The sequence below is a fragment of the Zosterops lateralis genome, assembly GCF_965231275.1.
Source record: "Zosterops lateralis genome assembly, chromosome: 18".
In the NCBI taxonomy this organism is placed as follows: Eukaryota; Metazoa; Chordata; class Aves; order Passeriformes; family Zosteropidae; genus Zosterops; species Zosterops lateralis.
The window spans coordinates 11,356,782-11,371,798 of record NC_139778.1 but is presented as its reverse complement, the minus strand read 5'-3'; the positions used below and the strand labels follow the sequence as shown (position 1 = coordinate 11,371,798).

The window sequence follows — 15,017 nt, the reverse complement described above, 5'->3', positions numbered from 1 at the left end:
GGTTAAAAAGGTGATTCAGAGCAAAATTAAATCTGCCCAGCTGAGACTATATAGATAAACTACATAAAAAGAAGAGAATAAAATATATAGAGGGCAGGTAGAGAGAGAATACACAGATGGAAAGAAATGTTAAAAAAAATATGCATAATTTTATATATATATATAATATAAATATTTATATATTGCCTGGGCTGGGGACAGTGTATTTTCCTGATGTTTGAAAAAATACAGCTTTAGATTGGGTTTCCCACCAAAGTGCTGCCATGGAGCCCATATTTAAGCACACACAGGTCCAGACTAAATCATTTCCCTGCATTTCCAACTCCCAGGAAAATTGTGCTGGGTACTGTGTGGCTTCCATAAGGAAAAAAAAAATTAAAGGGATTTGTTAACAAGGTAAAGCTGCAAGAGAACACAATTCCCTTTGCCAGTTGTAATGGAGACATTAAACAGCAAGCCTGGAGCGTGTCGGGGTAGGATCTGAGCTGCCAAGAGAGCCAGTAAGTGGGAAATGATGATTTGGATCTTGGAGTGGGTGTAAACACAGCAGTCTGAGCAAATTTTATCTGTCACATTCATTTACTGCTGGCACGAGACCCGTTTGCTGGAACTACACAGGGGAAGCCCAGCTCTTCCAGAGGAAGCCAGTCCTTCCCGTGTCCAGGGCTGGATCTGCTCTGGTTGGAGCTGTCACAGCTCTGGGCAGGCATGTAGCCCTCATGAGCTGTCCTGGTGCAGCAGGGAATGCTGCTGGAAACCTGGAACAGCCTGGCCTGCCCTCACCTTCCTCCACTTGGCAGCAGAAACCCTCACAAAAACAGGGAAGTGGAAAGGTGGAAATAGCCTGGTCTGCTCTCACCTCCTTCCATGTGCCACTAAACCCAGGGAACTAGAAATGGAGGAAAAACACTCCAAAGTCAAAAACTGTGTGATCTTTGGAGCGTTTTTCAGGAAATTTGGGGAAGCAGAGCAACCCCCAGCATTCAGTACTCAGGGGAGGTCCTGTGGGGGTGACACAGCCTTTCCTGGTGCTCCAGCATTCCCTGCAAGAACCAAGGGAATTTCATCCCTCCTGCAGCTGCACCAGAAGCTCACAAGGAGCTGTTTGGTTCCAGTGGTCTCATGTTGCTCCATTACAAGAATTCCCAGGTGAAATGAAATAACAAAAGGGTCCGGGTAACAAAAGGGTCACAGTGAATGAGAGGCTGAACTTCTGCGAGCTGTAAAATACTCCGATGAAAACAAACTACCAAAGCAGATGGTATCTATCCCTTACAGATCCTCCTGACCCTGTGCCCTCACACACAAACTCGCTGCAGGAACAACTGCCAGGGCTGGGAAGGGCAGGTACTTACGACTGACAGGCAAAAGACATTCCAAAGATGGGGATGCAGCGGAAAATGCCCTCCCAGCGCATGTAACTCACTCTCTGCAGCCACTGCCCGCTGAAGAGCCCGTGGTTGAAGGAGGACACCACAACCTGCAGCCAGGACAGAGAGCAGGGGTGAGGAGCCAGCCCCAAACAGCCCCAGGGCAGCAGCAATGCCAGGCTGGGATAAGAGGCAGCGTGTGATGGCTTTGCCCAGAGCAGCCTGAGCTGCCAGCACAGCCCCATCCCAATCCCCCAGCTCCACATCCCCCTCACACATCTCCCAAGCCCACCAAGCACCCCAGGGAGGATTTCAAGGGATCTATGACATTTCTCCCTCATTTGATGCCATCAGACATCACAGCACACACCAGGGTGGGACACTTTCCACCGACACATTAACTGTGAGAATTATTGCTCAAAGCAACCTCTTCTGCACTTTTTAAAATGTGTTTTTTTTAAATGTGTTTTTAAATCCAAACAGGAAGCACCGTTGGCCTTAGAAAATCCTGTTCAGCAGAGAGAGACAAAGGGTCCTAAAACAGGATCCCACCTGCTGCTCCAGGGCCATTTAACAACACCAGCTCACCAAAGAGAAGGAAAAACTTTATGGAAAGGGGGAGGAGCTGAGGCCAGGGAGCTGCTCTCTTGCCATGGACACAAGAATTGCCAGGAGTTGGGTTGCACAGGAAGCAGAAGGTAAATATGTCTGAATGTCTGTTTATAATATCCTTGGATGGGGTTTCTAATCCCCAGAGATGTCTCAGTGCAGCCAACTCTCGTGAATGTTGTGGTTTCTTAAAGGCACAGCTCCTGGGAGGCTCCACACCTCCCTGAGGAGGCAGCTCTGAGGTGGGACCCTGCACAGCCTACCAGAAAAGTTACATGGAAAAAATTCCCACAGCTCCCTTTTCTTCCAGTCCTGAAATTTGGTTGAGACAGGGCTGAGGCTTCATGAGGGAATCACAGGAGAATCTGGGAGGTGAAACTGCTCATTAAAAAACAACAGGAAAAGGGGATGGCCGGTGTCCGTACCCACCACGAACATGAACACGCTGTAGAAGATGAGAGCCATGGCACTGAAGGACTGAATGGAGGCCATCATGTTCCTCTGGAGGCTCAGGGGGAGGACAATGCACAGGGAAACAGCAAAGAGCAGGACAATCCTAAACGCACCTGACACCTGCAAAAGAGACCTCCATAAACACCTGGGGACTCAACACACCCACCCAACCTGCAAACCCTGCCATGGTTCATCTTTCCAGGGTAAAAAGCAACTTTAAACAATGCAATTCTGAATCTGGAGGTGTTTGAAGATGCTGCAGGCTCAGCTCTGTGGGCTCTGTCTGTGCTGAGCTGAGACAGTCACTGGGTGCCACTGTTGCTCTGCAGTGTGTGACAGGTCCGAGTTGGGAGAATTTGGGGGGTGGCTGGGGGGGTTAAATGCTAATCCAGCACAAGCTATTTAGGCATTTTCATGCAATTAAATAAAACCTAAATTTACTCGGGGAGACGAGAAATTGAAAGTGTTGGAAACTCCAATCCAGAAAATTAATCAAAGCCTCACACTGGTATTTATTATAGCAGAACACTCTGGAATGCTTGGAAATATTTAATACCTAATTTGGCTGCAGCCTCAACGCATCTTTTTTAACTTCACAGCCCCTTAATCTGAGCTTAGGAGCATCAGGCAGCACAGATAACACTCTACCAAAAATCCTTTTGCTTCCCTGCACGGCCCTCGTGCCGGCTCCGAGGAGCACCTCTTGCCTCTGAGCATCCTGAGCCAGCAGCAAGCTCATCACACGGCTGAGGAGGCAGGAACACAGAGACTTTGGCCACAAAAACAGCCAGGGACAGGACAAAAATCTCTCCTGAGCTACAGGGAGGAGAGCTCAGGCAGAGGAACTGCCTGTCACTACCCACTGGGGCAGGAATTAAGGCAGGAAGCGTTATCTCCCCCAGGAATCTGCTCCAGAATTAATAAGGGACCAAGTTTAAAAGAATTCCTTTGATGGAAATGCCTTATTGGAGTTTTACACAGCTGATTGTTTGCCATATGTCTGGAGCTCCCCAGAGTTCCCAGAGCTGCAGGCTCCATGCACCAGGATCTCTCCCTGAGGGGACCCCACAAAGCCCCCCAGGACTCCCTGGGCACACTCTGAGGCAGGAGCTCTGCTGTATCCAGGGAACACAGGGCTCAGGGCACGGTCTGGGAGCAGGGCAGGAGTGATTCATTCACCTGCAGTCCGAGCATCTGGGCAAAGAAGTTGGAGCCCAAATCGCCAATGACGACGTAGAAAGCGATGCAAGTGCCCAGCATCAGCCCAATCATGCTGCAAACACAAACAGAGATGGGTTAGGAGGGCAACACTTCCATCCTCAGCGTTGGGAAGAGCAGGACACCCCTTGTGCACTCCATCCCAATCAAAACAGCCACCAGAGAACCTCCATCCACACCAAACACTCGGAGATGCAGCCCTGCCCACAATCCATGCAGGGGTTTAACTCCTGTTGGGAGCCACAGGGGAAAAAAGAAAAAAAAAAAAACCCAAGGAAAACTAATCTTGGAGATAACAAGAACTCCTTGAACTCCTGGAAAAATTCAAAAGAATCAGCACGAGGCTCTCAGAGCCCCACACCCACAGCAGGACCTTGATGCAGGAGCCTCAGTATCTAGTGGGCTCTCCAACATCACTCCACACAATGGACCGCACTTTAATGAAAAGATTGTCCATGAACTGCTTCTCCTCCCACTCCTGGACCACTTTCCTTCCCAGTTCCAATTATAGAACATCCCTGTGGCAATTACAGCCTCTGCCTTCATGGACAAGTAACATCTGAGGAATATTCTGTTTATTTTTAGTGCTGTGCAGAAGTTTGCAGCTGGGGAGAGCGAAGGAGCCGGCACCGCTGCCGGCCCAGGGCTCAACGTGCCTGGAAAAGAATCCCTGCTGGAAAAAACAGGGCTGGGAGCACTGTGCCACCTCCTGACATCTGCACTGGGGTCATGGGAGGAAGCAGAGATGGAAGCAGGATTCCCCCTCAAGGCACCTGGCAGGGAAGGGAGCACAGAGGGCAGGAGCAGAGCAGATCCTGGGATCCAAGGAAGGAAACGCTCCCTCCCACTGACTCGACAGCAGGGATGTCACCCCTGGAAAGCTGCCACCAGTGACAGGGCTGTGATTTCACAGCAGAGCAGGAGAGCAGCTCATCCCCACCTCCTGTGCTCCCAGTGCCAGGGAATGGGTGGGACGGAGGTGACACCTGTGAGCTGTGCTCAGAGCATCTCACTCAGCCTCCTGTGGAATCCCAGCAGAGCACAGCAAGGCTCAGGAAAGTTTTCACCAAAGGCACCCAAACTGTTCACACTTTGAATCTGCAGCAGATTTACCTTGTTTCCACCAGCATTTTTCCTGCTTTTCCATAGGCATGAAATGCTGGCATAAAAGGGAAAAAAAAAAGAGTGGAAGTTAGTCAAAGAAAGGTCCAGAACAGGGCGAGATGTCAGTTCACAATTAGACACTAACAGTGACACAGGGCAGTGCAGCAGGAACCCACCACTGGTATTTTGGGGCTGTTTCCCTCACCCTCCCACTTTCTTTTTCAGCCTTTCCCTTTGGAAACTGAAAACCACATAAGACAGGAACAGGGATGAGGGAAAGCCAGCAAGCAGGTTCTTTTTTTTTTTTTTTTTCTATTTAAAACCAGAAGTGGTGTGAAGCAGCAGCCACACATGGCAGCCATTAAAGGCAATGGGAGAGAAAATATTCCTGTACAAGATTGTGTGTGTGGCGAAAGTTAAAGTGGTGCAGAATTCCAATCCAAGTCCCCTTTTTATTTTTATCTTCCCCCTCGAACTGGGCTGCCCGACATGGCTGGCTGGGAGAGCTGAGCTGGTGCCCAGAACGTTCAATCCCATTCCCAGAATACCCAGTGCTCCCAACCCACACCAAAGGGCTGCTGCCAAGGCTTTGCCTTCCCCCCTCCCATCCTTGGGTTGGAGCAGAAAATGCTCAGTAGTCCTCAAATCACTGGGTTTTCTCTTAAAAAGACAATGCCAAGAAAAGTTGACTTCTATTTTTAGCTCTTACTGGGCAGAACGGGAATGAGGAGCTCCGGTGCCAAACCCAGACCACAAGTGCCCAAATCTGCCAGTGAGGTCCAGCATGAACCCACCACCCTGGAGTCCCCCCTGCCTTCCCTCCAGGCACAGCCCAACATTCCCAGCGCCCGCCAGAAAACAAAACTCGAATCCTTTCTGGAAGCTTCTTCTGCTATTTTAAATATTAGCCTCAACTCTTGATTTCCTTGGACTCCGCTCGAGCTAAAATTTCAGGAAACGAGATGTTCTCCCACAGAATGAGCAAAAGGCACGGCAGGGACCCACAGCCTGGAGCAGAGATGTGGGGGAGCACCCAAAATAGCTGCTGGATCAGTGACAGGGCAGCGGGACAGCAGCCACCAGGCACCGTGCCCGGGCACAGGGAGCGGCCACTCCGCTGGGAATTCACAACCATGAGGGAAAAGGCAACAGCCCTGGGGGGGGTCAGGCCCACAGACGAAGGGTCTGGGAGGAGAAAGAAGAGCCAGCAAGAGGAAAACGTCCCTGCTGGAGATGGGACAGCAACAGGCTGAGCTCGGGGTGGGGGGGAATGCAGGAATGGTGCTGCCGATCCTTCCAGAGCACATTCCAGCCTCTGGATATGGACACAGCCCATCTCCCCGGCTCTTTGGAATTGATGTTCAATGAGAAAAAGCCTCAAAACACTGTGGGCAGGTGTCACCACCTGGGGACAATGGAAAAATGGGATTCTTTAGGAGGTGACGACTGTAAAATAAACGGTACAGTCAAATCCTTGGAATAAGATCTTGGAATGCCCCAAACTGGGCAGAGCTTGCTCAGTACCTGGAGAAGCCTTTTAAACCCAGTGTGGTTCCTGGGACAGAGCTCCAGCCCCTTGCCCTGCGGGGCTGAGCTGCCCCCCAGGAGCTGCCCCAGCACAACCCAAGTGCTGCTGGAAGGGAAAGGATTCACTCATCTCCTGGTTAAAATCCGTCTGGGAACTGCCTCCCACTTCCCTCCTCACCCACAAATCTCCCTGCAGCCCTTCCCCTTCCCAGCCAGCGCCAGCCCCAGCCTGGGACACCCTTTGTGCCCAGCGTTCCTCCGGAAGGCACTGTCTGCCTGCAGGGAATGTGCACAGCCCTCACAACCCTCCTCAGCAGCTCAGCGCTGCCAAAGCCTCCCAGGAGCGCCCGCAGATGTCCCCAAGCCCAGCCTGTGGGGACAAAGGGGGTCTGTGTGGAGCTGCCCGACCTCGCAGCATTGGGATGCGGCGTGGGAGCGCTCCCGGCCCGTGGCACCTCTCCCAGGGCACTGGGAACGCTGCTGCCAGCCCTCCTTCCTGCTGGAGAGCATTACTGGCCCTCTCTGTATTGCAGCCCCTTGGCTCCGGGGCGGGCAGAGCATCCCTTTCCCCCCGGGACACGCTCCAAGGTGGAGGGGACTCCGTGTCCTCCGGGAAGCGGCGCACAAAGGCGGCTTGTGAGGGGCGGGGAGCACCGGCTCCGGCAGCTGGGCCGGGGGCTCCCCCTTCCCTCTGGCACCAAAATGAGCTCCCAGACCACGGAGCTTCTCCATCTTTTCAGTTTCTAGCAGATACAAGTCGGCAGAAGCCGGGAGGTGCTTCCTGGGAGCAGCACCTCGGGCGCTCCGAGGGAGGAGCGAACCCATCTGGCAGCAGATGGTGCGAGCCCTTGTGCCAGGGCAGCGCCAACCTGCTCCCTCCTCCCGCAGAAAAGTGAGGCAGGACGAGGAAAAGGTGACTTTTCCTGCTGCTCCATACGCCAGCAGCAAGGACTGGAACCCAAACACCTCCCCCCCTGCTCCCCAAGTCAGTCAGAATCCCAAGAGAGGCCACGAGCAGAGAGGCCAATCCCGGCGCCAGCGCCGAGCTCTGAGGGCGGCCAGGCTCTGCCAAAACCCACCCAGGGATCTTCCAGATGTTTTTATTTTCTCAGCCCTTTGGAACCTCGCTCGGTTTCCTCTCTGCTGAGCCATAAAGGAGCTCCCAGCTCCGTGCCAGGCTGGCAGGACCCGCCGTCCCGGCAGCGCTGGGTGGGGAAACTCGTGCCCAGACCCATCATTAATTCATCCCAGAGCCACAATTCATCCCAGATGGCTCCCAGGAGCTGGGGTTTGGATCACCTCCTCCTCCCCTGCCCTGAGGAGTCAAAACAACTCAGCACCCATTAACAACAGGGCTGTGGGGAGGAGCAGGATCCAACCCCAGCACTGCCCCGGGGAGAGGCTGAGGCAGAACAAGGGGAAACTGGGAACTGCAGCAAGAAAACATTTGTTGTTCCAACAGCAGCACTGAGGAGAGATGTGAGCTGGGAGGCCACAGTGCTGTCAGAAGAGCAGGAGGGCTGGGAGGCAGCCCCAGAGCTGGGATCTCACCGAGGCCGGGGTAGGTCCTGCGCTTGCTGAGGTTGGCTGATTTCACCAGGAACATGCAGGACTGGTGAGTCATCCACGAGCAGAAGATCAGCAGCACGGCCCCCAGGAGGATCCCACACTGCAACAACGGAGCACAGCAGGAGATGGGGGGTCAGGCCCCTCCTCACAGCCCAGCCAGCCTCCCTCAGCTCCCCCCAGCTGTTCCAGCCACATTTTTTTCCTCTTTCAGTAAGTTCTGTCCCATTCCTGCCAGTTCCACATGTGGAACACACTCCTGCTCCCCACAGCTCCCAGTCCAAGCAGCGAGGAGTGAACTGGGAGCAGAATTTCCAGCCTGGCTCATCCCTCCACAGCCCCTGGTGGGTTCAGGGAGCACAGACAGAGCCCGAGGTGCCACCTCTGCTGCAGGTTTGTTTATCAACAACCACCTGGCAGCACCAACCCGGCTCCTGCCTGGCTGCCTTCCCTGTTCCCAGGGCTGGGAACCACAGGGCACCGAGCAGGTGATTTGGACCAGCCCCAGATCCCAGGGAGGGCTGTGGGGGCACAGCTGGGGGCTGGAAAAGCCTCCAAATCAACTCACTTTTATGGTGTGGCTAAATCCTTTGATTTAATTTTTCCCTTCTCCTTACATGACAGGCAGAAAGGATCAGCTGGAAACCACAGGACAGGGAAAAAAAACCAGAGTTTGCTGCAGAAGCTTTGAGCTGGAGACTTCACGACTAAGAAAAACAGTGTTTGGGACACGAGACACCCGAGCTGGGGGAAACGATTCCTTCCAACTGACTTTCCTTTCCAACCAGGGAACCAACCCCCAAATTCGGAGCAGAAGGAGGAGCCGGCAGGGGCTCCCCCGGGGCTGGAGGAGCTCGCAGGGGCTTTAGGCTGCCGGGGCACGGACTGACCCCCCGCCCCAGCCCGGGGGACACCGGCAGGACCCCGCTGGGACACGGCGGCCCGGCGGGCGGCCCCTCACCTGTCGGAAGCAGAAGGGCACGGTGAGCACGCTCACGCCCACGATGCTGTTCACCACGTTCATGATCAGGCCCCAGTTGGACCCCGCCGCCGCCGCCATGGCTCCACCCCGCGGCGGGGGAACCCGGTTTGTGGCCGTTCCCCGAGCCCCACGGCCGGCTCGGAGCGCCCGGTGCCCCCGGTCCCCCTCAGCCGGCCGTGCCCGCCATGGCCCCACCGGGCCCGCCCCGACCCGGCACCGGCCACAGCGGCACTTCCGGCTTCCGCCGCCGCCGCAGGAAGTGACGTGTCCTTGTGGCGGAGCAGGGGACGCTCTGGCCGCCCTGGAGGTCTGAACTCGCTGGTGCTGGAGGATAAAGGGGGGTCCCCATGGCTGGGGGCACCCCTGGAGAGCTGAGCACGGCCAGGGCGATGCGGGAATGCACCAGGACACGCTCCACGCGTGGAAAAAGCACGGAGATATGTGTATATATACATCCATCACCGAGCATCTCACAGCAGCGCTGCCACCTGAAGAGGGGGTGATGGGGTACACCTAAAAGACCCCCTCGAGGGCAGCCCAGCATCCCCTCCTGTGTGCACATCTGGCCACACATCCAGCTGTGCTCACACATCTGCTCCCCATCCTAACAGGAGCCCTCCCCAGCTTTTTTCCCTTATCCTGTGGGATGCGGGGGGCACGGACGTGCCCCCCGCATCCCACAGGATAAGGGAAAAAAGAAGGAAAGATGCAGTGGGCTCAGTGTGGCACACGCCAAGGGAGCGTTCCTGTCGGAACGGAACGCGGCGCTCGTATAATTTGCAGCAAATTGCGATGGGAAACCGCAGGAATTCGCTCTACAAAAGGTTTGCAGGGAGGTGAACAGGCGGCTTAATTCCCTCCAGGTGTGGCGCGGGATCGGTAGCTCCGGCTGCTTGTTTTTTTTTTTTTTTTTTATTTTATTCTTTTTCCAGGCTCTTGTGCCAGAGCGGTGGCTGTGTCCGTGCGTGTCCTCGGGGTGGGATGTGAGATCTCCTCGGGAATGTCATTGAGGGTCAGGAAAAGGCCTCTGGTGGGTTCTCCATGTCTGAGTTGGGAGCAGGGGGTTTGGGTAATGTGCAGAGTCGCTGTGACATTGGATGGGGACACCAAAAGAGCCGCCCCACGCTCCTGTGTCACAGTCCCAGGGCTTGTCCATGTCCATCCCCAGGAAATGGAGTTTCCTGCAGCTCCTCAGGTATCATCGGCAGCCCCAAACATCCCAAATCTGCTTCCAGCAGGAGCTGAGCTCTGTCCCAGCAGCACCAGTTTCCCATCACAAACCTGCAGAGAGCAAGGAGAATTCTCTGGAAAGCTCCAACCACCAGCACGAAGGACCCCGAGCCTGCTCTGCCAGCAGAGGACACTGAGACCCGGCAAAGGGCCCTGCTGCCTTTGGGAGAGTTCAGTTCCCACCACAGGATCCGCTGGGAATCCCGCGTGGCTCAGAGCCCTTCCCAGTCCTGCCCCATGGCCCAGATTCCTCCCTGCTGGATTTGGAGCCACGGAGAACAAGCAGCCCCGGAGGACTCCAGAGCCACAATTACTGTAATTAGAAACGGGGGCTCGGGGCTGGCTGATCCCGCGGGGATCCTGAGCTGCTTTATGGGAGGACAAATCGCTGGGGATGTCCAGGGGCCGCTGCTGTGTCCCATTCTCTCCGCAGGGATGTGCTGGCACACTCAGAGCTCAGCTCAGCCACATTCCCACCTCCCACTGGTGATGCTGCCCCAGGTAAGCAGCTGGGCCCACCTCTGCTCCCACCCACCCCACTCTTGTTCAGGAATTTGACTCAGTGGCAGCTCAGGGGGCACCTGTGAACCTCCCATGGCACAGGGATGCTCTTCTTTCCTGGAACCACAGGAGCATCTCTGCCCTCCCTTTGTGGGGGACACGGGGAATGGGAAGGAATGGGATCCCCCTCTCCAGATCTGGGATAAACCCACCCACACCCCACTCCTTTTCCCCCCTTTCACCCAGGAAGCAGCACCCAGGGCCACCCCACTCCCAACGATTGGTTCCAGTGACAGATGCCTGGAAGATCCCAGGAACCACCCGGCAGGGATTGAAAAACATAAATTAAAACAAATTGCAGTTTTATATTGCAAATAAGGGCAGTTTGATGGGTTTTATTGCGGAACAACCATTAATGAAGTGCAGTTTCAGGCACCTTAATTGCTCAGGGACCAAAGTTCAGAACGTATCTGCAGCACGGGCTGGGAGCCACTGCATGTCCCACGAGGGCCTGGCAGGTTGGGAATGGGATCGGGAATTAATTTATGGGTATGATGAGGAGGATGGAGGCAAGGGGCTGAACCCATGTGGGGGAGTTGAAGCAGCGTGGGACAAACAGAACAACCTGTGCTGGAGGGAGAGGTGAAAAACCCTGGTGTCCATCCATTGTCAGCCATGGGTACTCACCATGGGACAGATTTTGGGATGGGAGGTCCCCAAGCATTTGGGACGCCGGTGCTGCCACAGGGGCTGGGCTGGAGCGATGCAGAGCCACAGGGAGCCCCGGAAATCCCCCTTCGCTCCTCACAACAAAGCACGCGTGGGTGTGCCAGGCACAGAGGGGCGTGCGGGCGGGCACAGCACCGGGGACACAACCCAGGGGACATCCACGCGCACACCCAGAACCCGACCACGACCGCGCCCGCCCCACGCGAGCCCCGCCACCGCCACAGCCGCGCGTGGACACGCTCCGCACCTGCACCTCCCCGCGCCTAACACAGGCACCGGGCCTTACCGAGCCGTTCCGAGCCGCACGGTGTCTTTACCGAGCCGTACGGAGCCTTACCGGACCTTACCGGGGCGCGGTGCCCCCGCGCGCGCTCCCGCTCGTTCATTCATTCATTCATTTCCCCACCCGCGCCGTGGGAACGAGCCGCGCGCGCCGCGGGCGGGAAGCGCAGCCCCGCGCTGGCCACGCCCCCTCCCCGCGCGCATGAATGAGCGCGCCCCGCCCACCTCCATATTAGGACACCCGGCGCTGCTCCCGGGGCGTGGCCTGGCTGGGAAGCCACGCCCCCTCGCCCCGCCAATGAGAGCGGCGCGCCGGGCCCCCCGCCGGGCACCGGCCTTTGTTTGTGGAGGGCTCCGGGGCCAATGGGAGCGCGGGACGGGGGGCGCCGGGCCAATGGGAGCGCGGGACGGAGGGCGTCGGGCCAATGGGAGCGCGGGGGGGGCGCGGGGCGGAGCGCGGGGCACGGCCCGGCCCGGCCACGTGCGAGGGGACAGCGAGGGGACAGCGAGGAGACCAGGGACAGCGAGGGGACCTTCCTGCCCCGGTAGAGCCCCGGGGAACACGGTGGAGCGGCCCCAGCCCCGGCTGCAAACCCCTGTCCGGGCTGTGTTGTGGGTCAGGGCTGGCCCTGACAGACAGAGGTGGCAGCGGGGTTGTTTTGTATTGGATGCCTGGGGGTACTCGCCCGTTCTGGGGTGGGGGCATCGTCCTGGGGGCTCGGGGCAGCAAATCCCGACTGCTGCAGCCCCTGTGCAGATGGGAAACTGCAGGGCTGGGACAGAGCCATGTGTAGGGACAGGGCCGTGCCCAGCACCGACTACACGGAGGGGACTGCACTGAGCAGGAGCCTCCCAAGGGGTCCAGGAAAGGACCACGGGGAAATCCCACCCTGTGCCTGGGTTGTGTCTGGGATCTGCTGTCCCCTCCTTGGTGAGAAATATCCTGGTCCCCAATTGTCCCAAGCTCCAGGCCAGCCCCTGCCATGGCCACGCTCGTGGCAAACCAGGCACTCCCAGCCCACAGCAGCAGGATGAGTTCTTTGCTGGAGAGGTGAAGGTCACAGTTGTTTTCTTGGTCACAGGCAGCTCCCAGCTCCATGTTTGTTGGTCCCCAATCCTTCCAGAGCTCCAGGACACCATCACAGCTCAGCTCAGTGTCACACTGGCCCTGGCACTGACATTCCCCACTGGGAGCCACGGTGGTGGCTGCTGATGGTCAGGCCTGGGGGTGCTGATTCTGCTGCTGGTTGCTCCTCATCCCCCTCCCCACATCTCCCATCCCCATCCCACAGCTCAGGCTCCATCCTCCCATCCAGCCAGGCCTGCCCAGGGCTCTGCAACCCACCGGGCGGGGACACAGCCCCGGTGTCACCCGATGGCCGGGACAGCGCCCAGCCCAGCCCGGCAGGAAGGGAAACACCGGTGCATCTCCCGGGGCCCGGGGAGAGAACAAAGGAGGGCAGCTGCGGCGGAGGGAGCGGCGCTGCCGGATGCGCTGCAGCGCGGATAATCCGCCCCGGCTCAGCCTGGGGAGCCCCGGCGGCTCGGCCCGGGCTGTGAGGCTTGTTCAGGGTGAGGAGGAGGCTCATCCCGGCTCCCCTCGCAGCCCAATCCCGGCTCCTCGCCCCCTGCCCCCCGTTCCATCCCGCCCCGCTGATGCCGCGCCATAAAGGACCCGACTTTACATTAACGACTTTTGTCACCAAAGTCATTAACATAATAGGGCTTCCACATCAAAATTGAATATTAATGCTCCTCCGGCTGCGGAGGGAGGCGGATAATTGCTCTAATACATTTTCCAGTCGGATTTTCGCATCGCGGCAGCAATTGCATTAGCAAACCCGATTATTCCCACGGCCGGTACAATGGGATGGTTAATGGGAGTTAAGTTCCTGCCTTTTTCCTTCGGACCCCCGAGCGGCTGCGGCTCCGTGCCCCCCACTGTCCCCACCATCCCCGGGCTGGGAGAGGAGGGGACAGCGCTGCGGAGCCACCTCGTCCCTCCGCCTGGAAAACACGACCCTTGGACATAGACGGCCTTGAGACGCGCCGGGAAGGCTGTGGCCAGCTGGAAAAGCGCCTGGCCCCGGAGCTGTGCTGTGCTGAGCCGTGGGGAGCCCTGGGATGAGCCGTGAAGGGCGGCAGAGGGGACACTCCAGGCTGGGGGTCTATAGAGAGCCAGGGGTTGTTCCCAGCTCCTGCCCCAGGGACCCTCCTTTCCCTTCCAAGGGGGTGCAGCAGCTCCTGGGAGGATAAAGCTCAGGAAAACTGCCGGGGTTGCACCCCCAAAATGTGTCCCCTGTGCTGTGCCCTCTGCTACCACATCCCATCCTCAAGGTCCCCTTTGGTCCCCTCAAGGGGGACGCGGTGCTCAGGGGGCTCTGAGGTGGCCCAGCCCCAGCTGAGGGGGGGGACAGGCACCGTGAGAGCAGCAGCAGCAGCGGTGGACAAAGGCAGCTGCAGGGCTGGGGGCTGCATGTGGGGGGATCCTCATTAAACTGACTTTAATTGTGCTCGTTTGGCCTCACTTCATTGATCAAGCTCGCAGAGCAGAGTTATCCCCACGGGGTGGGGGGGCTGCACACGGGGTTTACACACCCACAGCGGGGTCTGTACCCACTGGGGGCTGCCCAGGGGGAATGGACCCACAGGAGAGGGTCTTCCCGAGGGAATGGAGCCACAGGAGAGGGTCTGCCCAAGGTGGGGGGTCCGCCCATGGGGAGGGGGCTCTGCCCCCAGGGATGCCAACTCATGAGTGCCCAGGGAAAGGCCTTGCCCAGGTTTGATGTTTACCCACTGGAGATCTGCCCACCGTGCCCAGGGACACAACTCTGGTGCCTCCACACCCCCTGGACTCAACCCTTTCCCACCCAGCACCAGGGGGTTCCCCCAGCCCCTTCCCACTCCCACTCCCACCAGCGTCACTGCGGGGAGGAAGAGCCTGAGAGCCGCTTTTTGGTGAGGTTTTTTTGCTTTTCTTTTTCAATTAGAAAACTCTTTCCCAGCGCTCCCAGACCACCAGCAGCCACACACGGGGACCTGCACAGTGCTCCTGTTCAGCACCAATTCCATGCACTGGGATAACCCATAACGGCCCATTCCTGGCCTTTTCCAGGTGGACAGGGATGAGGAGGCTGTGTGTGCCATCCTGTGTCCTTCTGTGTCCGTGTGTCCCCTCCGTGCTGCCGCCACACGTCCTGCTGCACCAGCGCCTGTGCTGGGCCGTGTCCTTGTCTGTCTGTCTGTCTGTCCCCGTGGCGTTTCCGTGTGTCCCAGCTCTGTCCCTGCGGTGCCAGAGGGTCCCCCCAGCCATTCCCCCCTAATTCGATTGCCGTCCCGCTAATGAATCGCCCGCCCGTAATCTAATCGCGGTTACGAGTGATTGGGATTTATTTCAGCGTTTTCAATCAATTACACCCATTTATTGCAAAAAAAGGAAAAAAAAA

At 57.3% G+C, this 15,017-nt stretch overlaps 1 protein-coding gene across 1 annotated transcript in view; it reads right to left on the bottom strand.

Moving 5' to 3' along the window:
* The window catches only part of SLC38A10 (solute carrier family 38 member 10), a 30,088-nt gene extending 21,056 nt beyond the window's left edge, over window positions 1-9,032 (bottom strand). Inside the window, exons 1-6 of the mRNA XM_083874646.1 lie at window positions 8,809-9,032; window positions 7,833-7,950; window positions 4,764-4,809; window positions 3,612-3,705; window positions 2,409-2,552; window positions 1,356-1,480 (exon numbers count right to left, since the gene is read on the bottom strand). Coding sequence (XP_083730772.1) covers window positions 1,356-1,480; window positions 2,409-2,552; window positions 3,612-3,705; window positions 4,764-4,809; window positions 7,833-7,950; window positions 8,809-8,907 — 626 coding nt within the window. The 5' untranslated portion in view covers window positions 8,908-9,032. The remainder of the gene's footprint in view (window positions 1-1,355; window positions 1,481-2,408; window positions 2,553-3,611; window positions 3,706-4,763; window positions 4,810-7,832; window positions 7,951-8,808) is intronic.
* Between the last annotated feature and the right edge of the window lie 5,985 nt (window positions 9,033-15,017).